At 33.8% G+C, this 25,401-nt stretch overlaps 3 protein-coding genes across 5 annotated transcripts; 2 read left to right on the top strand and 1 right to left on the bottom strand.

Annotated features, from left to right (window-relative positions):
• Positions 1-977: 977 nt before the first annotated feature.
• On the top strand, positions 978-3,906 carry LOC140979387 (ATP-dependent Clp protease ATP-binding subunit CLPT2, chloroplastic-like). Its single transcript, XM_073444757.1, is given in 6 exon segments — positions 978-1,259; positions 1,563-1,601; positions 1,741-1,850; positions 2,962-3,141; positions 3,572-3,603; positions 3,606-3,906. Coding segments are annotated over 6 exon segments (573 nt in total). The 5' UTR covers positions 978-1,176; the 3' UTR covers positions 3,735-3,906.
• A 3,340-nt stretch (positions 3,907-7,246) lies between these two features.
• LOC140978008 (AT-hook motif nuclear-localized protein 18-like) lies at positions 7,247-8,804 on the top strand. The gene has a single exon (XM_073442724.1). It carries the CDS (start codon positions 7,669-7,671, stop codon positions 8,530-8,532), a length of 864 nt encoding a protein of 287 aa, XP_073298825.1. The 5' UTR covers positions 7,247-7,668; the 3' UTR covers positions 8,533-8,804.
• A 3,216-nt stretch (positions 8,805-12,020) lies between these two features.
• Positions 12,021-23,494, bottom strand: LOC140978007 (kinesin-like protein KIN-UB). Of its 3 annotated transcripts, none has more exons than XM_073442720.1 (19): positions 23,133-23,494; positions 22,151-22,254; positions 21,905-22,027; positions 21,046-21,231; positions 20,639-20,860; positions 20,386-20,542; positions 19,347-19,496; positions 18,434-18,522; positions 18,002-18,205; positions 17,330-17,476; positions 15,917-16,051; positions 15,689-15,820; positions 14,555-14,693; positions 14,364-14,456; positions 13,544-13,669; positions 13,328-13,453; positions 12,717-12,860; positions 12,312-12,440; positions 12,021-12,227 (listed from the first exon to the last, which is right to left on the bottom strand). In XM_073442720.1, exons 1-19 carry the CDS (start codon positions 23,329-23,331, stop codon positions 12,064-12,066), a joined length of 2,769 nt encoding a protein of 922 aa, XP_073298821.1. In that variant the 5' UTR covers positions 23,332-23,494; the 3' UTR covers positions 12,021-12,063. The 3 variants fall into 3 exon arrangements, with proteins under 3 accessions (XP_073298821.1, XP_073298824.1, XP_073298823.1); XM_073442723.1 differs by having other exon boundaries at positions 14,555-14,624; XM_073442722.1 differs by having other exon boundaries at positions 22,151-22,251.
• Between the last annotated feature and the right edge of the window lie 1,907 nt (positions 23,495-25,401).

The following is a 25,401-nucleotide window of genomic DNA, read 5'->3' as shown; positions in this document are numbered from 1 at the left end:
ATTTATATTTTTAGACATTAGTACCTAAAAGCTCAAGTTTTTATATGTTTTCTTTTTTTTTTTTAGATCCAATTATAACCAAATATCTATACTGCCGACCTACAGGCTTCTGCCTATAATGTAGTTTCTTGAATGTTAAGAAATTCATTATGGCATGCACACGTCTAAAATGTGATTTCACGTAAACATGAAGCAATAATTAAATGAAACCACCATGTGGTCTCAATCTTCTTTAAAAAAAAAAAAAAAGAAGAAAAGAACAAGGGGATCATTGAATATTTGGGTTGATATTCCAAAAAATGGGCTTCATTATGTTGAAGAGAAATGATTAAAATAAGGTTTAGACTTTGAGCCTATAACTATGTCGCAGACATAGAATTTTGATATACTTAATCACATCTAATAAATTAAATGAATATCATTTCGGATGTACGTGCATGTGAATCATTATTTGTATCACAATGTTGTTGGAAATTGATTTACCTCAGCTTTAACCAAACAATCTAAATTAATTTCGTAAATCAACTACATGAACTTTGGATGAGTTGCTCGTTATTGAATTTTGATTTCTCAAGAAAACTTGTGGACTCGAGTTTGTAAGTTATTGGCGATAACTTAACGTTCCATTTGACATCCAAATTTTAAATTTGGGATGAAGTCTCGAATTCGAGACCAAATTGTATATAACAAAAACAAAATCCTCAACAAAAAAAAGTTCGTGAGTTATTGAAACATGACGATCGCCTCGGCAAAGCATTAGCCATTAGGGATACTAAGGAAGGCTGTACCCCCAAAGTTTCATGAATTTAAAAGGCTTTGTAAATCAAGCTAAAAAAAAGAAGGCTTTGAATTAGATAGGTCTGCCCAAATAAATAATTAGGCCTCAGGATTTTCGATAACCTCTATTTTGGGCCTCAAATTTTTGCCTCAATGGAATGGACTCAAATATGTAACGACGTAGTCTCTCTTGACTTCTATCAAGATTCCACCGAACACTTTCAGCTCTCGTTCTCACACAACAGAGCTCCTCCGTTTCTTGGAAAATGGCAGCTCAATCACTGTTCACTGTCGCAACCCGAATGATCAGACACGTAACCAAACAAGACAACCTAGTTTTACATAACAATCTCTCAGTCCAAGTAATATACGGGTTGGCAGTATAGCCATCAAATTCTCATGCCATCCCTCAAATCTCGAACCCTTTCTACCGAATACCCTCCTATCATCAACGCCACGATTTCATTGAGCCTCCCCAGCGTGTAATTTTTCACAACTCTTTTTAGCTTGTGCTGTTTTTTTGTTTTGCTGTATATTTTGAGTTTAATCAAGAAGTATTTTAGTCGTTCATGCCACAAATTTGAAAATGTGGGTTGCATTTTATCGTGGTAATCTTCGGTTACATCTTCATATAATAGGTGACATATTCAACCAGCATTCAAGTTTTTATTACCTATGCTTAACAGTTTGATGGATTAGATAGTCAACAATTATATTGGTTTTTGGTGCTTCAAATGAGTGATTTTATATCTTAAAAGGCTGATATTCTCCACAAAATTTTGCAGTCATCCAGAGGCAGTTGGTTCCGCGATAAAGCTTCCCAAGTGAGTATGGATTTTATTGTCGTTTATTTTCATTACTTCCTGTTGAAAATGGATGTCACGTGTTTGTGGGATGTTTTGTTTGATTGGTTTAGTTATGTTCGAATTGAGGTGTTATCCGATGAATTGAGTGGAATTATAGATGGTCATCGAAGGCAATAAAGTCATTTGCAATGGGCGAGTTGGAAGCAAGGAAAATTAAATCCCCAAACACAGGCACAGAAGCTCTTCTTATGGGAATCTTGATCGAGGGTCAGCCATTTTTTTCTTTCTCGACTTTTTAATTCTTTATTTTTTTTATCTACATTTTTGTCTTCTGCTGGGGATACAACCCTGACTTGTCTTTGGTTCATATTGGCTTCAACTGTTGGAAAAACTGTTAATGATGTTGAGCGGTGAGTTTATACATAATGTAAGAGTTATATTGTTCGACAGATACTAGTGAATAATAAATATATCAGCAGTAGAGTAAGACTGTTAATTTGTGTTTTATCATAATTAAGTGTTGTGTTAAATGTTACAACATTTAAAACAACATGCAGCGGAATATTAAAGTTTGTAACACAAATTGACTTTAAATAAATAGATGGACAAGTTTAAATATGCACAAGTATAAATAATTGTGCGGTAACTTATGGCAAAAATTAATCACTAGAAAACCAAATCGTTTACACAAAAACCTATTACTAGTGATTATAACAAAAATCAATTTCCTCAACAAGTTGAGAAAACAAATGCTTTCTAAAACAAAGGCTCAGAATAAAACTTAAACAAGAAAGCTAAAAACGTGATGCCAAAAGGAAATCCATGAAAACGGTCTTCAGCCAACTTCGTTACGGATGTTGTCTACAGATATTCCCAACATTCAAGGCAACACCCGGTATTTGCACTCTTCAAAACAGCAACGGCTTCGTGAATTTAATTCTCTTAAAATCTCCACTACGTGTATGTATGTATGATTAATAGGAAGAAGCCCCCGAACCAATGTCCTTGAACTCTTATTTATAAGCCTAGGGTTTATCAATAAGGAATCCTACAAAACATGGAAAGTTTAGAGTTTTATAAGTCACAAACTCTTTTTAAACAAGGATAGTATATCATTATCATAAATAACATATATTTACATAATTATCTCATTATCTTAGAAAGACAAAATTCATATTAAATATTATACTCAACTAAATCAACAACGAAAGTATATTGTTAGGGAAATAATTTAAATCAAGAAATATATCAATTAAATTCAGAAATAATATTTCCCTTCACATAAGTTAGTATGCAGACATTTATAACTGTATCTACGCAACATTCTTATTGATCTATGCATCTTAATTAAGATGATAATCAGTACTTTTATACGCAGGAACTAGCTTTGCTTCAAAGTTTTTACGTGCAAATGTTATTACGCTTCTTAAAGTGCGTGATGAAATTGGGAAATTACGGGGAAAGCTTGATATGTTTTTCTTCAGTCCTGAGCATCCTCCTTTAACTGAAGCAACTCAAAGGGCCCTGGATTTTGCTATTAATGAAAAGCATAGATCAGGTAATTTGATTTCTTTAATAGTTTTTGCATTTGGCATGAGTTTTTTAAAGCCTAGTGCAGACAAATTTCTAATGAAAAATATAGCGAAAATCAATGTAATTTCTATATGTATTTGGATGTGAAGGGATAATATTTTTGAATGTCTACCATTCATACTGATGAATGTTACTTGGTCATATCTGATCAGAGTTAGAAATTAAAAGTTATGTTGAATGATAGGAATGGATGTCACAGTCTTATCAAAGAGGTCGTCTCTTTTATTCTGATAAAGTCCCAGTTCCCGTGGCAAGACATCTTCACGAGGACGTCTGATTTTAGACTGAGTTTAGTTTTTTCTAAAAATGTTTTGGATGCAATCTTTGGTCTGGATTTTCCCATATTGCATTCTTGGAAGGTGTCCAAGTATATAATATTTGTGAACAAAACTCAGGTGAAAACGAGGAAATAACAACTGTGCACATGATATGCTTGTTGGGTTATGGCGGCAACAAGAATCACTTGGCCATCAAGTATTGGTGTCCCTAAGATTTACTGATGAGAAAGCCAAGGAGCTCCATTCCCTGATATCTGAACCTGGATTCAAAGACGATTAAGTGCTCGTGGAACCAACTTTTAATATGTCGTGTTTATGCAATTTTTCGTAATAGAAAATCGTTCATCATTTCCTAGGTTCTCACGATAAGTTTTGTATCATCTTGTATTGGCTATAAGTTACTTCACATTATACTCAACACCGACATTTATACTATGATTTTGTTTAGTTTTCATTCTCTGTACTTGATATTCATAACGATCTAAACTTGGTGCATGTTGGTACTATTTCGACTCATATATTTGTCTTTATCATATCTACATCGAATAGTAGAAATTTAACCCCCGAGGTTTTTAAAAATATAGTTCTTGCTCACATGTTTTAATATTACCAAGTAAAAGGTCAAATAAGGTATGGGAGTCAACTTTAGTTTCAGTTAAATCATAATCACTCAAAGAAAATATTAAAAATGACTCGAAATTACCACGTTGGGTGAGGTTTAATACTTGTAAAAGAAGTGAATTTTTAAAGTTGAAATCTTATCTCATTTGATATTAGTAATATTTTTCTTCCGGCAATAAGCATCTTAATTGCATAGATTTCCGATCACTGGCGGAGGCTGCTGCTCAGTGATGCTGTCAGCGTCGACCGAGGCGATTTCAGCTCAATTTTTAGATGAGATACATACATTTTTTGGTGTGAAATATGTATATTAAGAAAATAACTGACATTCCTCGTTCCATCAAAATAATAATAATAATATATATTAATAACAATAAATTTGATTTCACCCACCACCAGCTGTTAATAAGTCATTAAATTTCTCAACACATAAATGGTTAATAGTTTGGCGCCAATGAATAAAGTTTGACTGCGAGTAATTGTTTAGTTTTAAAATTAATGTAATAAGTTATCAACTCTTTACCTTATTAATTTCTTCAATTCGGTATGGGCAATAGCTGATTAAAGTCGTCTACATTTACATAATTTAATTTAATGCTTTTTATTATTATTCTATTCTACATATGATCCATATTACATATAATAATATAATATAGACATATTAAATTATAAATATATATAAAATTAATTAGCAGTATCGATGGAAGTAGTTTGTTTCATGCCATCTTACGCAATAAATATAATATGTACAAAGGCTATTTATATATCATTTTTTTCTGAATACAAATAATAATTTAAAAAACTTTATATATAATTCTGAATTCCGGAATCTTAGATTAAATATTCCGCAAGGTTTAAAACAATTGCTATCAAAATATGTCGTGTAAAATATATAATTAAACAACTTATGTATGATAATTTAGTCATTGCAATTTTAATACACAACTTATGTATGATAATTTAGTCATTGCAATTTTAATACACTCGTACATATTCAAGTTCTATCTCTATCTGTATCTCTATCTCTCTTTAAGTAACTATATCTAGGGGTTAGGACTAGAGGGAGTTTTAGGTCCACTAATGCTTTTTAATGACGGAGTGATAGTTACTTAAATAATCTTAGTCATATTTTGTTCTTGAAATATAATACCCCCAATTTTATCGGAATATATGCAAATAAACTTGTAGAATATTATTTTTCAAAAACAATTTTTTGACAAATTATTTCTCAAAATTTCACAATCGAGGATTGATAGTATACCATATTTACGAGATAATCGAGGTCGTTTTTATGGACGTAGACGGCACCACTCATGTGCCTCCGATCACAAAACAATTACCTGTGCAAATACTTTCTTAAAACAAAAGGGAAAAAGAGATCCTTGGAACATATAAGTGAGGATAAAAAGATTTTTTTTTTTTTAAAAAAAAGCATTCAAAATGATTCTCGGTGGAATCGGCCGTTTTTACATCAACCACAATGAATTCATATTCAATGAATAGACCCGCAGATCCTGGGGGGAGATGACACGTGGCATACTGTACAGACAGACAGGGCCCCGCCTCTATTTACAGAATACTGGATAAGAGTTTGGGCATATGCATGTGACGCTGGGAAAAAAAAATTAAATAATAACAATTAAATAAAAATAGACAACTCATGGCCGCAACCTTTAAATTTCTCCACATACAAATTAATTTATATTTGATATTATCAATTTAAAATACTTTCCATTCTTACATCTACCAAGAATCAATCTTATAACTTAAATTTAATATTCTTAAAACGGCACTTTGTCATGTCAATTTAGTTTCACTGGCTGATGCGTTCAACACACACTAGTGATTATTTTGACGAGAATTATTAAAATTATTCATAATTACATGACTATAATCGATTCAACGAAACATTTTTTAATTTCTTAAAAAATATATGAGTATGACATTTTCTAAATTAGGTATATCTTTGCCAATACATTAGAGCATTGGCCTTAATTAAATGCGCGTATATAATCTCAAGTCAGACCCCGATTTAATTGTGCCGCTTCCCCTTCTTTAATGTTGCAAAACTAATACTGTTATATTTATAGTTTTAGAGCACTGTAGCCCCTTAATTCTACACTTTGATCTATCTCACCCAAATCAATTAATTGGACTGAATAAAATAAAAAGGGTTGGCTCTCCTCTCGATGCTTTCGTCTGGTCTACAAGCATATACCTTAACTAATCTTTAAGGTTTAAAGTAACGTATCTAATGGTCTAAATTTATCTTCATTCACGGGGTTAAAAAAAATCATGGACCTCTCGCTCACATGTAAGAATAAAGGTGAATTCATCCATCCTTACGTGCTTGGAACAATGTCCTAATGTATATTCTGTATGAAGCTTCATTAATTAGACGTGACTACCTCTCGTTTAATTGAATCTCTATCGTATGCGGTTGACCTTGCGTTACCTCAAATTGGGTGCAATTTCAAAAAAAATTCGGGTTCGAATACTACACGAACAGATTAATTACTCAAATCTGAGATTCCCATTCCAAGCCTACCAATATTGGATTATCATTTTTATATTTCCCTAAGGACAGTCAACAATAATTGTTAAATCGTTGGTCTCATGGATTAATGGTTTTTCTTTTTCCTAATCAATATTTTTTTGGTCAAATCTATATGTGTGCATACAAAAACTGATGTTTTGAGAAGCACACTTGTGCAAAAAAGTTTCTTGACAACTAGTGGTGGAAAACATCACTTAGATTAGTCGAAGAGACGAGTAGTGTTCGTTCCAAAAATTTCCAAATCTCAGATATATATAAAAAAAATTTGGAAAAGAAAATGGAATTTTAATCTTTTTTAATACATTAATAAATATCCTTTTTTAATGAGTACTCGTGGTAAATAAATGAAAACCTTAACCAATGAACCATCACAAGCACAGCAATATATTATAAGAAATTAAATAAAGAAATGCCACTCTTTCCTATAGTTGTAATTGATGGAGACCCAGTGAAACAAATGGACAAAGACAAAGTTGAATTTTGAGAGAGGGTTTTGGATTTACATGAATATTAAAACTCTCATGTGAATAACTTTTGCTGAGGTGTGAATTAGATCCATACACATATAATAGATACACCCCATACACATGATCACTGTGTGTATAAGTGTGTTCGTGCGTGAAAGAGATACAACTCCACCGCCCATGAGCAACCCTAATCCAAAACTCAACCCTTTGGAATCTAAACACAACCACCAATCTTGGTATCTTGCCAAGTGAGAAAAATCCTCCTCGGACAAGCACAGGGCCGCCGTGTAGAGTGTTTGAGAAGTGGAAAAAATGGTGGATTCAGCTTAGAATTCGGTGGGCTATACACAAAAACTCCACTCTTTTACCCCTTTTCTTGAATCTTGATTCATTAATTAAGCCAAAAAAAGCCCAGCAAAAGTTGGCTACAAAAGCAAGCAAGAAAAGAAGCCCTTAAAGTCTGCTCTCTCCTTTTTTCCTCCTTGATTCCAATAATCAATCTTTTTTAACCATATATCCTCCTTTAGTAAATTTCTTTAGTAAAGATCCAAAGAGCAAGAGAAATAACTATGGACAACCATTCTCTTCCACCTCCATTCAACACCAGGGACTTCAATCTGCAACACCAATTCCACCACCATAGCCAGAACTCCGAGGACGAGCAAAGCGAAACCAGTGGAGGAGGCCTAAACATGGGACATAAGCGTAACCGGGACGAAGGAAAGGGTGATTCCGCCGGCCACGATGGTGGCTCTGCCGGCGGCGAAGGAGAAATGTCTGGTTCAAGAAGGCCCAGAGGTCGCCCCGCCGGTTCGAAAAACAAGCCGAAGCCGCCGATCATCATCACTCGCGACAGCGCCAACGCACTCCGAACCCACGTCATGGAAATCTCAGACGGCTGCGACATCATGGAGGGTGTCGCCAACTTCGCTCGCCGCCGCCAGCGGGGAGTATGCATTATGAGTGGAAGTGGCAACGTGACGAATGTAACCCTAAAGCAACCGGCTTCCCCAGGGGCAATAGTAACATTACATGGCATATTCGAGATCTTGTCATTGTCGGGGTCGTTCCTGCCGCCACCAGCTCCTCCTGCAGCCACCGGACTGACCATTTACCTGGCCGGAGGGCAGGGTCAGGTGGTGGGGGGCAGTGTGGTGGGGCAGCTTCTGGCATCAGGGCCGGTTATTATAATGGCAGCTTCATTTAGCAATGCCGCATACGAAAGATTGCCGCTTGAAGAAGAAGAAAATGCAATTCAAGTTCAAGGAAATTCATTAGGATCACCGCCTGGAGGACTCGGAGGCCAGCCACCGCAAAATCAGCCACAAATTTTAGCTGATCCCTCTTTGTTTCAAGGAATGCCACCGAATCTCCTCAACTCCATTCAGATGTCAAACGAGGTGTTCTGGGCTACTGGTCGGCCACCTTTCTAGTTCCATTCGGGATCGAAGGGTAACATTTTCTACTTATTTTGCTAGTTTGTCTTTATAATTAATTTCAGATTATAATCAAGAACTAATTACTCCTAGCAAGAAACTTATCTAGGTTAGATGAACTTGTGGTTGTTTTCTTGCTAACATTTATAGTTGTTGGGTTTCCCTCATTACTATGAGTTTATTTCCTTTTAGTTTCTTTCCATGAATTTGATGATGCTGATTGTAATGTCATTATGGAACTTCGTTAAATTTGTTGCTTGGCTAGCTTAGTTCTTCATTTCATATATGTGTGTGAGTGGTTCGAATATATATATAATTGGTTTTAAATCTCATATTTCATGTAAAGATTAATAAATATAATACATGATATATCACGTCACAAGTTTTCCAGTTACTTACATTTGCAAGAACTCCAATACATGAGATAAGATAGCAAGGGATCACCACTTTGACATAAAAAATTCATTCTTGCCCCCAAAAATTAAAACACCTCTTGCATACTACGAAAATATTTTCATTTAGTGTTAATTATTACTATTATTTTTTCATTTGAGTTTGAACTTGATGTATTGATTTATTGTCTATGCTTGATTTTGGGACAATATTAAGTATTTATTTGCCCTTACGAATCAACCCAAAATAGTCTATGATCCTTTAACAATTATAAACATGATATATATATCTATCACATTTTGTTTATAACGAGTTTCAATATTAATTTCTTGTTCTTTTTATATAATTTTTTTGTGAAAAAAATTCAGTTTAAACCCATAACTAGGCTTCGTTGGTCTAGCAAGAGTGTTAAACATATCTCAATCATAATCATGACAATCGAATTAGAACCCTAATGATTGTATATTGGTGTGTTATGAATCTGATTATTATTTCCTAGTAATCAGTGAGATTACATGTAATCTGACTAACACTCATAAATAGAGAAAAGCCTTCATTAAAGCCGTTGACGGTTTCAGTAACATTTCACGAGATGCAAAGAGGTATGGGTTCATAATCTAATTTCCGAGACTTCATTTTTTTTTAGAGATTTTGAGGTTTTTTAGGGCTTATTTTATAAATATAGAGATGTCTACAAATTGGCATACACGTGCACAGTTGTGAGAAGCTCTTTTTCGAGGCAAAACACAAAGAGACTGTAAAGCAAAATACAGCAGGGACAAAGTGCCAGGAGGAGTACTATTTAAGGTTTCTTGAAATTGAGCTTAATCTCAATTCTAATTCACTTTAAATGGATCAATGAATATTTATTTTAAAACAAGATATCTGAATTATGTTTAATTTCGTGTGTATTAAGAATAGCAAACTTATATTTTAAATATGATTATATAAAATTTAAACATAGGCAATACTTCTACTCCATCAGTCGATAACAATATAGATATAAATATAGATGGATTTTCTAATTAACAAAAATAAAAAAAAATAAAAATTGAATACTGAAAGAGGAAAGCTGATCAGATTCTTTGAACTGAAGCAAACCCTATTAATATATACTTCTTAGCATCATTCATTAATGTTTCCTTTTTCTCAAACACTCCCCATATAAGAAAGTTACTTGAAGCTGATCTGTTTTTTCCTCTTTTGGAATGAATAATATAAGTCAGCTTTCCTTCCCTTTTAGATATTAAAAGATAATGACTATTCTCTTATTCTTTGGTTTTATATGTGATATTATTATTCATTTATAGGAGTATATTGTCATTTTTCCATGATTGATGACATTAAATAACAATCGGTTTGTTTGTATTTTTACTTCTTGATTATATTTGTTTCTTGTATCATTTTATTAGAGATTAATGGTTTTTTCATAAACATATAATATATATTTGTTTAGAAGTTTACAATATTTTTTTTATAATGAAAATTAAATCATAAATTTCGTTTGGGAGAGTGGGTTATATTTTTTATGTTGGATTCACTGAAAATATTTCTATTTCCATTTTACCATTTTGTGTCTATTAAATAATTCTTGGTTGGTAAAGCAATGGATTTTGGTAAAACGCAAATCGTAGGAAATATATTTCACAAAGGACGTGGCGAGTTTTTGTTTTGGCAAATTGGCTTGTTTTTGTTTGTTGTTTCTTTATAAATAGAGGGTCTCAAATGTGGCACCTGCTTGTTTTTCTATTCGGATTTGGCTTGTTTTTCTATTCGGATTTTGGATACATAAATTGAATAAGCAACAACCCATTTTTTAAGCTTCCATCTGATAAGACCAATATGTAACTTAGCTGGATGAGTGGCATATTAATAAGCATATTGAAGGAAAAAAACTATATATAGTTGCCCNAATTGATGGTAATGACAAATTTCATACGGTTGATTAACATGAGTTTTAAATATTATCAATTATTAGTAGATGGATTGTTGGAAGCTACAAATGTCCTACTATCATATATGAGGTGATAAGTCAATTATTAGTGTACATTTTAAGTTTTAACAGACTTAAGATGCGGTATTGTTAAGATGACAAGTGACTTAGATTTTATAGCTTCTTGAAGAAAATAAAGAAAAATTGTTAAAATTAGTTAATTTGTATTTTTCGATAATTTATATAGACAAATTTCAGTTTTAGTTCATTGTAATATCGATTTGTTTTTACACTTTTAGTCTTTTTTTTGGAAAGTCAATGTGATGTGGACACCTCAGCAATACCTAACAACATCAGCAATAGTTGATGCGACTCTAACAATATATAATGTCGCACCAGCACTCCACAAAGATATGAATAAAATCGCAAACCAGTAGATATAGGAGACAATAATAAAGGACCAATTTGGGAACCAAAATACAATTCCCCCCATGAGGAAAAATAATGTAATTCAGATAATTGAGTTTTGATGGGTTAAAAATAAAATAGTCATTTTACGTCCAACATTTTAATATTATTTCGGAGAGGGGATTTTATTTTCTTATCCACTTACGAATGTTGGTTACTTCAATAATTCAAAATGATCGATAATATTTAAGTGTGCGGATGGGCTATAATCTGATTTAACATAAGAAATTCGGCTGTATACATCTGTTGTGTGACGACTTGGTCAAATTCAGCATTGAAGAACACACACACACACATACGGATATGAGTGTTTGCCATAGTAGATAATGAAGTGATTATGAATTTTTTTTCGTAAATTTTTGAATGAAAAATACATAATAACTTATTTTTAAAGGCAGCAAACAATCCCGAAATTTGGATTAGGCCGACAGAAGCATGTGTAACATTACCATAGTCTATCAAAAACAGTTGACCAATACTTACAAATAAATATACAAATACTTCCAAGCTCATCCCACGTAATGCCAGATTGCCAATACATAATGGTATCCGACCTTAGAAAGATTCACATTAAGCACCGTCTATTTACAACTTATATTAAGACCACTGGACGAGAAATAAATACAAGGTATGAACTACATATAACATAAATCTTGAACCTTGTTCACCTACGTAACGATCTTTTTCTCTGAACAGTTCATATCGAAACATACCCAGTTCCATTCTGCAATATTTCAACCATGATCAATCCTCAGCCGCTTCAATTCGGCCACGAAACTGGGGATGGACTTTAGTGTTTTGAGGGCGAGAGTCCTAATATCCTCTCGTGAACAATCTCGGGAAATACGAACAAGCTCCCACAGGGCTCCTCCAGTTATCATTTCCTTTGCATTGACCTCTGGAATGAAGCAATTCCAGTAATTAAGGAACTAAATCTAAATCCTATGATTTTCTCTTTAGGATGTAAATGAAAAAGGTCTACCGTGCTGTGCTAGATGGCAAAGTGCTAGCTCAACATGACGCCTGATTGGAGAAGCTTCATTGTTAGCATTCAGTACAATCCACGGAAGGGCTCCATCTTCAATTAGAAGAGACTTCCCATTCTTAGAACCTGCAACAACCAAGTGTCGATGCTGAGTTATTTACAGTCTTCAGGTGTAAAATTTGACAAAACTAAGCATATATTTTGAATTCCAAATCAAACTCTCAAAAAAGATGTCATCCAAACTCAAATGGGAATTGGAAAACCTCCAGCGAAACACCAGAACAGGCTATAAAAGAGATCGAGAGAGCACTAAATATATCTGTATCTGTATGGTTTATAACTGCAGAAACGAATTTATGTTTCATTGGATGGTAGTGGTCTCCAGGAGCCTAAAAACTTCACCTTGACTGGATGCTCTAGACTCGCATTTGGCAAAATTCGCGATTCCTCGAGCAACTTGAGCAAGAACATCTGGATGCCTGCATCTAACCATCCCAAGAAGAGCCTTGATACCATCTTCAGCTCTTAGCTTCGCTTGTAACTTATCTGAAAATGTAAAGCTAGTTAGTGTTCAAAGCAAACAATATAACCCGATAAAGCAATTTCTAATTAGAAACATTGAATTCATTGATTACAAAGGCGGCATTCCAAAAGAAAATATTATGGCTGGAAACCAGATATACATTACATAGGCTTGTGTACAAAAAGACAATACACCAGTCAAAAAGAAACGAAGGCCATATATAGGCTACAAGATAAATCCTTTCGAGAAAACATCAATTGCAAGGAAAAAAGACTGAATACAGGAAAAATAGATCCCCGGAAGTGGGGAAAGACTCTCATCATGAACCAACAATGACACAAGGTAGAAAACTGATATTTACAGAAATTCATGATAAAACATTGCGACTTTTATATTTGAGAGAGAGATGTTCGAAAGAGTTTATGAGAACTTCGATCCTGATAAGAATTGGCTTTTGATGTTGGCGCAAACATGGGTAGGGGGTAATTACCATTCCCACAGAGATTAGCAATGGCTCCAGCAATCATACGGAGAGTCTGAGGATCCTCTGCACGATTTGCTGTCAAAGACAACAAGCTGACGCCCCCTTGGGACATGATGAGCTCCTGATTAATTTCTGCCATTTACCATGAATCAAACTTGTAAGCAGGAGATAAAGATAAAAATCTTACATATGACTTAGTCTAGTGTAGGTAAGGAGAATTACCATTCATTGCGAGATTTGCGATTGCCCCAGCTGCAACCCTGTGAATGGTCTCGTCATTGGAGTTTTTCAGGATTGTTAGCAAGGATGTAAGCCCACCAGCCTCAACAATCCTTTCTTGATTTGATTCTGCAAAAGTGAAGATCAAGGGAAGATGATAATTAAATGGTCAAAAGTAATGTAAGAGGATACTAAGCGAGGGTAATAAGTGTGACACATTACAAGAAGATCAACGACCACACACACGATAGAAAATGAATTAATTTAGTAAATAGTGCGGAGAGAGCAAGCTCCTTCATTTGTTGTTTATGACTTGGTCGATAATCTGTCAGTAATTATTTGTTTAGACAGGAAAACATGCATTCACCAATCGATTTGTTATGGGACCACCTCCCAACACAACTCAGGGTATCTTCACATCGCTTCCTTTTTGGAATGACAATGAAATGGAGTCTAGCAACACTGGTTTGACACCAGAGGACAAGTATCTAAAGCTCCATGGATCAGTAAGTTACATTCCAAGACAAATCAAGAGTTAATGAAGTGGAAAGGCAGAGGAAGATACTTGTCATTGTAAACATGATATAACTAACTATTTCAGCATATTAGTCCCAGAAAACCTGACCAAGAGAAAAATATAACAATCAAAGGAGTCCCAGGAATTTTACAATTCACCCGGAAACACCATCTCAATCCAGTCATCCAAAAATTTCTAAAACAAATGGTCGCCCACGAAGTCTGGATCAAGACTCGAATGTTAGAAGACAATCAAAAGTAGAAAACAAAGAACAGTAGGAGAAATGACATGCATCAACATCATTACCTTCTGCTGCAAGATTAGCCACTACTTTCACAGCATGAATGCGAACATCAGCATCTTCTGCTTCAAGTAATGACAATATTTTGTGAAGTCCGACTGTTGCAGTGCAGTAGATTTCAGAAGGAGATAACATTGCTAAGGATTAAGCATAAAATTATTGAGAAAAAATTGAACATGAGAAAATAGTCCATCACCTTGTTCAAAAAGTTTCGCCATTGAGGCTCTCTCTCCATCTCCAGTGTCTCTTAGCTGTTCATGCTTGACCTGAGGGATGAGAGAATCCAGGTAGCCAGGTACTCGTCCAATCAAACCTCTATCTAGGTTTTTTCTTGTCTGTGCAGCCAATAGATTAAAAAAGTTGATAATCTTCAAGCAAATGACAACCACAAACAGGTTTGTTCAGCAGGAAAAATTCCTGATATGCAGAAGTGTTACTTCTTATTGAGTTGCAACAATTTTCCAGCCAAATCTAGCTTAAAGCACGCAAACTCATTGCATTCGGCACCAAAGAATAAGTCAACGTCACCCAAATATTAATAGCTGCGAGTAAAATTGTCTTGAAATTGAAATTTGTAGAGTGTTAAATCTAGGATAAATGAGTTCCAAGACCAAGAAAATTCGTCAAAGATAAAAGGTGAGCCACTTCCAGCCAACATAAGCATTCTTATTTTTAGCGATGGCTAACCAACCCAACATCCCTAGCTCAAATCTCATTAAAGATAACCACAATTAACTTACATTTTCTCTACTATCAGTTCCATCTATTAGAACAATAGCATAAACAGTCGTTTTGAATCTTTCAACACAAAGAATAAGGGCAACAGAGAGATGCAAGGATGAAGTAAAGTTGTGGACAATATTTTGTAGAATGATATTCAGTAAGATAAAAAGATGGAAGTGGAGGTGCTGAGACATTGCCATTTTGGTACTATCATCTAGAAGACCGTAGTGACTAATGTTTTCAATGAAGAGTACTAAGCTCGCATGTGCAGTCAATCCGCAGCACTAAGCCTATAAGTCCTGATTCAAAATTCAGAGAGATGGCTAGACTCCAAATTAGGAATTGGCAACCAAATCAATTCTCACACATTGTTTAAAAAATACAAAAAACGACTACCCGCTCTGCATTAAGGTTGAAATCTGGAAAATGAAAAAATGAAGGAATTGAAAGAATGACAAAAAAGAAATGAGGAACTTGTAACTGGAGGAAAATTGGGAAGAAAGACACCCTAAAGATTTGTTGGAAAGAAGGGCACTTGTAGGTCCATGTATAGTTGATTTGGAAACACAGTTCACAGTTCACGGAAGTGGTCTCTGTGCAGGCATACCTCATCAGCATCAGAACTTATTTGCAGTAATTGACTTTGCAGAAGTGAGAGTTCATCTTCGAGTTTTTCTTTTTGGCATGCTTGATCTTCCAGCATCTTACGAAGCTTCACAAGTTCAGCATTCCTAGCAGCCTAGAGAGCCAGTTGATATTTATCAGGTGGTAAACCACAGCTATAGTGACAAAGTTGAAATAATAAGGGGAAGAGTTAATCACATTTAATTCACACCTCGGTTTTTTTCCAATGAGTTGATTCACTTTTTAATCTATCAGTTTCAGCTTCTGCAGCTTTTCGTAAAAGAGTTTCATTTTGAAGCTTCTTTTTAATCTGTGCCACTTCTCCAGAAGCAGACAGCATAGGAGACTGCAAGAATATAAAATTGACTAGAATTACTCTTAATGCNAAAAAAAAAAAAAAAAAAAAAAAAAAAAAAAAAAAAAAAAAAAAATTGAGCTCGAAGGAACGAGAAAAAGAAGACCAAAAAAAAAACAAAAGTTTTCGATTATTTCTCTAAAAGGTTTTCATTCTGAAACCATTTTCTGTAATAAAGTTACTACATAATATCTGTCTGCCTTATTCGGCAACCTAAATGGTCCAGATCGTAGTAAGGTCAATTACTAATTGTACCAAAAATAGAAAAGGTTATAAATGAAAGAGAGCAACAAATACAACATGAATTCACTTCAGCCGGTTCATCATGTTTACATCATACTTTCAGACGTCTGCCTGATTAAAACAATAACCGAGGACTTCTACAAAAGAACTTCAACTTGGAATGTGGGGTCTATTTAAGAGCAATGGCATTTGTTTCTCAATCCTGTATATAAAAATATAGTTTTTTATGTTTTTAGATAAACCAGTGTCAGGTTAGAGGAAGTGGCTTGTCAGATTCAATAATCAATAGTATGTTGTCTTTATATCTATGTACTTTGACAAAATTACCTAAAACTTAAAAATAATTATAGTAATATAAATTAGTAAAACAATGAAAAAAGAGAAGGATATGTAATAAATGAGTTGGGCAAAATAGATATTTCTTGTAAAAAGAAAGAATATTTTATATTTTAAAACTCCAGAGGCGAGAAAATTGGAACTGTCTCCATTTTCGAATTGAAAATTTGCCTTGTTTCTCAATAAATAAGTGCTCTAAAACATGAAAAGAAGCTCATGTATTGACATTCAAAAAAGAATAAAACAGACAAAGGCCTCCAAACAATCATATCTACAGAACGAAGAAGTACATACACCTTAATTAAAAGAATTGCCAAAAGATTTCTAATTTTAAAACTTCAAATTTGACAAAGAGCAATGCCTTATCCTTACCACAAGAACTTTCAACTCATGATATCGAAAACAAAGATTAACTCTTGCATTTCACTTTCCTCTTCCCCTGAAGAATGTTAAAATTGCAAGGGACCTTAAAGAAAATTGACACTTGACAGTAAGCAAATGACCAAGATCTTTAGCCATTTCAGCTGGTGCATGCAATGGAATATTTTTCATTTATAGCTTTATCCTTGCAAATTACTAGCAAAAGTAACGGGCAGTTATTTAAATACAAAATCTCACAATAACAAGATAATGTTAACTAATCCACCAAAGGATCATATAATATACACAAATGAATCATAAATGAGATACCTCCGCATTTGACATCTGATGGATGCCATTATCAGATGGACCAATTTTGAATTTTTGATGTCCATGATTTTCTTGTTTTATCGTCCATTGTTCCTCAAGCTTCTTCAATGACTCCATGTAGTCTTTTTGATACTTGAGCTTCTCCAGCTAAAAGAGAAAATACAAACATATGAAGCAGGTAAACCCAATTAGATTCAAGAAATCACGAGCATAGATGATCAAAACCTTCATCTTGTCATTGTTAAACCAAAGCTCATGAAATTTCCTAGATAGAACATGTCATAGTTCAGCTTAAACTCAGGTTTAAAATTACAGTAAATCCCTTTCAAACAGAAACTATGATAAACATCAGACCTGCGACTACTTTAAAAACAAACAGAAACTATGACAATTTAAATTTTCTAGCTTCTTATTTTTGTTCTGTAGAAATGACATGGGTGTGAATGGTTCAATAGTATATAATTTATAGATGAAATTATGTAGATGTTTCTCAAATAAAAAAAAATGACAATAGTAATCTTGAGTTCCCTACTCCAGAGTTCCCTCTATAGCATCCTCAGAGTGAAAACACGATGTACGTTACACGATCCGATACCAGATGAAATTAAGATAAGCATGACGATTGATGGATATTCACACCAAGAATCATAGCCTTTGAGAGCATTCACATACCTCCAGTGCATCAGCATAGTTCTGTTCCACCTCAGCAACACGGTTCTGTGCTTCAGAAGCTATCCTTTCAATCTCATGTTGAAACACTTTTTGTTGTCTTTCATGCTCAGCAATTAGCTTGTCCAACTGCATATCAAGCTTCCTCGACAAACTTTTGTAATCAAATTCTTCCTTAATTTTCAACATGTTCTCTACCTTCATAGCCTGAAATAAGTCATAGAAACTTAATGTCATTAATAATCTGTCCCTTTTAAAATGCAAAACAAAATGTGATACTTAATCATCATGCAACCAAAAAGCCATACTTCATTCTTAAAAAAATTGACAATCAGAAAACATTTTAAACCACCACAAATTTGTATGACGGAACTTTGGAAAGTACCAGTTAAATAATATGATAAGGCTAGATGCCCATTTGTTATAATGAATTACCCTTTGTCCAAACATTATGGTGCTGGATGTCTCTCCTCGATGTCGTGGTGATGGCCCAATAGTAATAATCAATGAGGTTCTAGCAGTGCCTGAAATTGAACATTAAGCTTATAATAATTAATGACAATGAATTTTAAAGTATTTCCTTTCTTTAATTTTGTCTTTATTGTGTATAAATGAGGGTTGTAAATATAGACAGCCATGCAGAAGAGAGACTATAAAATGTGGGAAGATTCCCATCAACTACACCGACGTAAAATGCCACAAATCATTTGCTCACCATTTCTCAAGCAACATCACATAATAGGGATTCGTCCTACTTGGCGTCCTGATATTCTAGCATTGAGTTGTTGGAAATATAAAGATCCTGGATCGAATTTTTTTGGCAGAATCTGGATTCTGCTGGTGAGATGTTTTAATCACACAACCAACAATTCAGACTAACAAAATTACAATCAAGTTCAAGAAGGGAGGAGTGATTCAACAACAGCCATGACTAATAGAAACTACGAAATATAATACGACATTCCTTTTGCAATAAAATGTTAATCGAAGCTCACACACACACATTCTAATTTAAGGACCTCCATAGACAAAAAGAAGAATATTGTGGGGGAAAATCCCCCAAAAAAATCGAGTGCAGGCTGTGCAGCAGATCAGGATCAGATATTCTTAAGAAATTCGAACACAGTGCTTCAATAAATTCATCATGACTCTCCAATGAACATGACTTGAATATCCAGGTTTTCCAGAACATAATAAATATAAAATAACGAGTAAGCGAGAGACGAAAGAGGAAATTGTCTACTGAAAAATCTTTCAGACATTGTTTTCTTTCCCCAAAGTTTTATGTCGCAATATTTTGCTTTATGCCACATAATTCATAAAAACCTTAATTTCAGTAAATAATCACCTCCAAAAGAATCTCGAAGCAACCTTGTGAGCTTGGAGTCACGAACAGGAACATGTGCACTGTTCTCTGCCAATGCATTAATGCACTTCCCTAGTGCGCTCAAAGAGAGATTGATAGATTTTGCTTCTTCCAATGTATGACCCTCACTGCCTGCAAGATGGAAACAGCGCATTGTCAACAGAAGAAATAAAAGTTAAGTTGAAATTGAGTCGTGGACATGCCAAATCCATTGCTTTAACACTTGATTTTCTGTTGAGTACAACAAATGACCAGTGAGTGTCCTGTGTAGTCTCTTCCTTGAATACAGGGACAAAAGTGCACTTAAGACTTACTAGGGGGAATATCTTACACACGCGACTGTTGGAGCATCAACCTTTGAAACATCAGGTATTGGTGTATCAGAATGGCAGAGGATCATTCCCGTGCAACCAAGAAAGGTATAAAATTAACAAATGTCCGAGCATACAGACCTTTCACATTGAAAAAAAAAAATCAAATCATTGGTTCGAGGACAATGTTTCTTCTCCAAGTTGTGTTTTGTGAGGTAAAATTCAGGAGTGCTGATTACTTTTGAACAAAGCACAGATTTTTTTGTTTAGCAGGTATAAGAGCATGGATGTATGTTGATAGTAGCAGTCTTTCCAAGGTTAACTAATTTTGACACCCATAGATTTGGTTTAAATAAATTCAAATTTGAAAAATTACATCACCACTCTTGGAGTAATGGCATTATAAGGTTACTCATGGAACAGTGTGTCCTAATATCGATCAGGACATGCTGTAATTATTTAAACTTCACGGGTGTCTGCTAACACCACCCAACATTGGCATAGAATTAATTAACCTTTTTTGCTAAATGATGGTTTAGTGACAAAGATTCTTGGAAAGAATTGGTAGAAGAAATGCAGACAAAGATTCATCCAAGAACTGAATGTTCACGATGGATCCAAAATCTGCGAAATAAAATAAGCAATCTAAAATTGGTTACTCATATGTTGCACTAAAAAATATGCATATTCCCCACAATGTCATACATAACCTGATTTGTCAATGCGCTCTGAACCAGCAAGGTCCACAATAACCAGTTTGCTTTTCCGTACAATGGGAGGTTTCAGTGTTTTTCCCGTCAGAGTAATGCTGCCATTTTCACTTGAAAGAGAAGGATTTTTTCCCTTAACTGACCTCTTTATATGTACCTGTAAACAAGAAAAAATTTCAACACAAAAGTTTCAATTAAAAAAGAAAGGTAATAACATAGAACAAAGAATAATGTAGAAATAAATAATGTTCACCATTAAAATGGCATGGCTGCGCGATGATTCTGTATTTAATTTTGTGTTCGCAGCATAACGATGAGCTTCCCCTAATTGCAGTAATTCCACGAAACTCTTGGGATCCCTAATTTCTACTAGTGTTGCACCAGGTACAGAAACATCTCCATTTTTTGGATCTTCCACAATAGAAATATTATCATTACTTGGATTAAGGAGGTCCTCTATCGTTTCCATATAAAGCTGCATAAATTTAGGAAGAAAATCAATTTTGTGCAAGGAGAAATGCCAAAAAGAAAACCTTAAAATTGCTCAAGTCAAACAGCCAGCGGTAAAAAAGAACAATGATAAAAATAAAATTTTTAAAAAAAGAGGGGTGACCGAAAATGCAGTTTGAAAGGGAATTAGCATTCTTCATCAGTAACAACCTGCAAATAAGAGACAGAAACCAAATCATTCTCTGGTGATACTTCTTCCAATATGTCTTCCATTGCTCGCAACATTATTCCACGATCAGCCGTGTCTTCTTTTCCTAGTCTTCCAAGAGTGTAAGTTTTCCCTGTACCAGTCTGTCCATATGCCATAACTGTTCCATTGTAACCGTCCAAAACACTCTGCAGAAAACAATAAATATCTTATATAATTAACGTAATCTGGAAAGTTCAGAACTACATGGGGGGTAGACAACATAGCAAATTGACCAACACTCTAACCAAAGAAAATTTAAAAGTCCGTGTGATAACAACACATTATTAACCAGGCACAACTCAGGGCAGGAACACGGAGTGTAATGATATCTTAGATATTTACAGTTTAGGATTCAGGATCATCAGTGAGTCCAGAGATGAAATACTAAGAACATATTACCACATCGAGTCCTAAGGAGAAAACGGGTAAACTAAGAAGACCAGAACAGTGTGTGCATCCCACCAAAGCACATCAGAGTTCAGGAAAATAATCTCAAAATACTGGTATCAGACAACAAAGAACGTTCTAGAAATTCAATTCATAAAAAATAACATTGTCATTTATTCAAGGAAGATGGACAACCGGTCTATAACTCATCAAGACTTCAAATAGGCATCAACAGACTGCCAACCTTTGTATAAGTGTTCTTTAGGAAAGTTTCAAGCACCATTTGCAACTTATACACAAATTAAAAATTGTAACTATTGGAATTCAATCACATTACCAGGAAACATTTACAAGAACAGCATGAACTTCTTCATGTTAAAATTTACAGTGGAAAATATTGAGAATTGGCATAAAAGTCATGTTTGTAATTACCTCCAAAACGGGCTTCGCTACAACTTCATACACACGTTTTTGAGATGCAAACTCAGTTAATACATCATCAAACTCAAAAGTATCAGAATCCCAATTGTTTTTCCGAAGCTTCAACCGCTTAAGCTAAAAGGAGGAAAGAAAAATCAAATCCGAGGTTCACTTGAAAAATTCCAAGTTGAATCACAGAAATGGTCTTCTGTTTATAACAAAATGAAATATCTGGATACAATGGCATCCAGGATCTACCTCCGGTTGCAATTCCACACAATCGGCAAAATCAGCATCTTCCACCATCTCTTCAGCATTTCGAGGCCTTAATCTAACAGCAACTCGAACCCTCCCAGAAACTACTTCAAAGATTTCAATATTTAAAATGCAAAACGTAAACAACAATTTACGGATGATATCATGTCATAAGGACACTAACTAGAAGGGCATAACAATAGAAATCGCAATATTCCTTCTATTCATGGCGAAATCACTCGTGTTTTTTATGATAAATGCTGTATCATAGTAGTGACAGTTGAGTACACTTCTATATGTCTTTCACAAAAATATTATTAAACTATTTTGAATGGAGAAGGCCTTTAAGAAATTTCAGGAGTCATATTACTATGAAAAACACATAAATATGGGTGTGATTACTAGTGCCAACTGCCAAATTAGCTTACATCAACGAAAAAACATCATAATTAAATGCAGCGAAGCAGAAAATAAAATAGCAAACAAAATACACCAAAAAAGGAAGAGAACACCCACAATATGGAAAGAACAAGGGAATTACATACTTTAATTAAAACTATTAGTTTTCGAATGAGACAAAAATATCCCTTACAGGTTCCAAAAATACCTCCCGTTCTTAGCAGATAACTCTGCCACAGCTGAACTATAAAGACCTCCCAATTAATTACGCTAACAATTGATGCAACATACACCAAAATCGACCAAGGGTAATTATCAAGGAAACACAAAAAAACTTGCTTGCAGAGAGATGAGATGCATTCGAGAAAAACACGGTACTCTGAAATCATTTCTTTCCAAAAACCAAACGAGAAAAACTAAATTCTTGCTCGATCTTCTCCAATTATGACCCTCAGTTCACAAACACACACTAAATAAACCACAAATATTCCAAAAACAAAATTCAATCAGCCTTAAACACGAATTTCACACAAAAACAATCAACACCCACCTCATATCTCACTCAAGTACATCAATTAAACTTTACCAGCAGAACCATCTCGGCTTGTGCCAAGTGAACCGGGGCTGCAGCGCCGTAAACTGGAAGAAACAGTCGAATGCTGCACTTTTGACTTAACAGAAGACGACGAGGAAGAAGAAGGGGAATATTTAGGATTGTAATTGTCAATCTTCATTGCTCCTCCTCTGGATAAGCCACTGCCATTTCTGAAACTAGCGCTCGACATTTCCTTTGGGTTTCTTTCTTCCACCTTTCCTACAGTTCACATAATTTCTCCTTACTTTCCAGTGAAGTGATCAAAGAATTTTGAATGAAAGAGAGTTTTGGTTTGGTTTCCTTTCGTTGCACAGCTGAAGAAATGAACTGAAAATTGGACTCGTTATTGTTGGGGTTTTTTATTTAAAAAAAAAACACGATACGTTGTTATAATTAGATCTCCAATATGGGAATTAATTTCCTTGGAAAAGACAAAAACGAGTTAGTTAACTTAATATCCTTTAATGCATTACTAAATGTGTTTATTATTATTAAATGCTCGAAAAATTTCACTTCTAAAAAACGTTGACCTCACATATAATGATGAATAAATATATATTCTTATATGTATACTTAAGAAATTGGTCACATTTCCCTAACATAGCAACTTTAGTAATAAGCTTTCACGAATCAATTTCGTGAGACGGATATTTAGGTCACTTATTAAAGATATTACTTATTATTGTAAATATGAACATGATAGACACGTCTCATAGATAAATATATGTGATCTCATCTCACAAAAAACCTATTATTTTCTTGAATACGACATGATAATTAATTATTCTCTTATTTATAGCCAACTTTAATATGCATTTAATTTGGTTTACTTGTAAACATCATAAGAATTTTTTCTAAAGAAAAAAAAATATTTTGTAGACATATTATAATTTTTTTTATATATAAATTGATTCACATATTTCCTTAGTAAAATTTATTCGATCGATATATCCCCATAAAATTTTAACTATAAAAAAGTAAAACACACTCTATATTAAATTATGTAATACATGTATTCATATTATATGGATCAATTTGGCACTAAGTCTCTATGCTATATATCTATCTATGCCAGATATCAAGGTTAACTACTATATATTAATATCACATATCAACGTTTTCCTCCTAAAATACTCCTTTCCCACGAAATCATTAGATTTACAATCAAACAAAAACATAACAAAATGAAACTTCTAACATCAATTTTTATTTAAAAAATTAATTTGACTTCATTATAGTTACCAATATATATGTGTATTCACACACACACATACACAAATTCACGTGAGACGGTCTCACTGGTCAATTTTGGAATACATATATTTTATTTGGATCACTCATGAAAATGTATTATTTTTATACAAAAAAATATTACTTTTTATTGTAAATACGAGTAGAGTTGATATGTCTCACGAATCAAAATTCATAAGATCGTATAACAATATACGATGCTAGAAGGGCTGTTTATTTTCATAAATTTAATGTTTTTTAGTTACAATAAGCCCTTCGTTTTGTTCTTATTTAATGGGAGGGCCACTTCCCCATTTACTCGACATGATTGCCATTTTCGGAACGTGGGTAATTGCATTTCGTTTTCTTTTTTCTCCTTGATGAATTTTAATACGCTATGCCCGTATATTAATTAATCATATAAAATATGTTATTTTATTATGTGCTGTTTTTTATATATAAAAATAATGATGATGTTATCGGGAAAATAATATTTTTGAGAAGGAAATTTTAGATAAGGTTGTTGGTATGTCATGTTCTTAATAGAAAAAATCATAAAGTTCTCTTCAAACTGAAAACGGGAAAATTTATCATTTTATCTTTATTTAATATATTTAAAAAATGATTATATGTTTTCTAAGATTTAAGTAATAAAGAAATATAAATAAATAAAAAAGGAATAAATGCTATTAAATGTCAAAATTAGACTATATGTTTTCGATAATAAAAAACATGAAGCTTATATGATTGAAACGAATGGATGATATATATCAAGTTGTTGATAATTTTTATTTGTTTCGATGTGTTAAATGTCACACATCGAGAATATTAAGTTCTTGAGAATTATATATATGGACTTAGACAATCTTCTTTTTGAGCTAGATTTTAGAGTAAAGTTAAATCAAAACATATTATCTTTAATTGTATCAAATTTATAATTTTGCGATAGTGTCTATATCATCATATCCCAATTCCCATCAATATTTTTGGAAACTTTTGCAGAAAACATTTAGGAATGGCGAGTAGTGAT

This window comes from Primulina huaijiensis, chromosome 6 (genome assembly GCF_012295235.1).
Source record: "Primulina huaijiensis isolate GDHJ02 chromosome 6, ASM1229523v2, whole genome shotgun sequence".
NCBI classification, from domain to species: Eukaryota; Viridiplantae; Streptophyta; class Magnoliopsida; order Lamiales; family Gesneriaceae; genus Primulina; species Primulina huaijiensis.
Note: the sequence above shows the minus strand (reverse complement) of the source record. Positions and strands in the feature narration are given on the sequence as shown.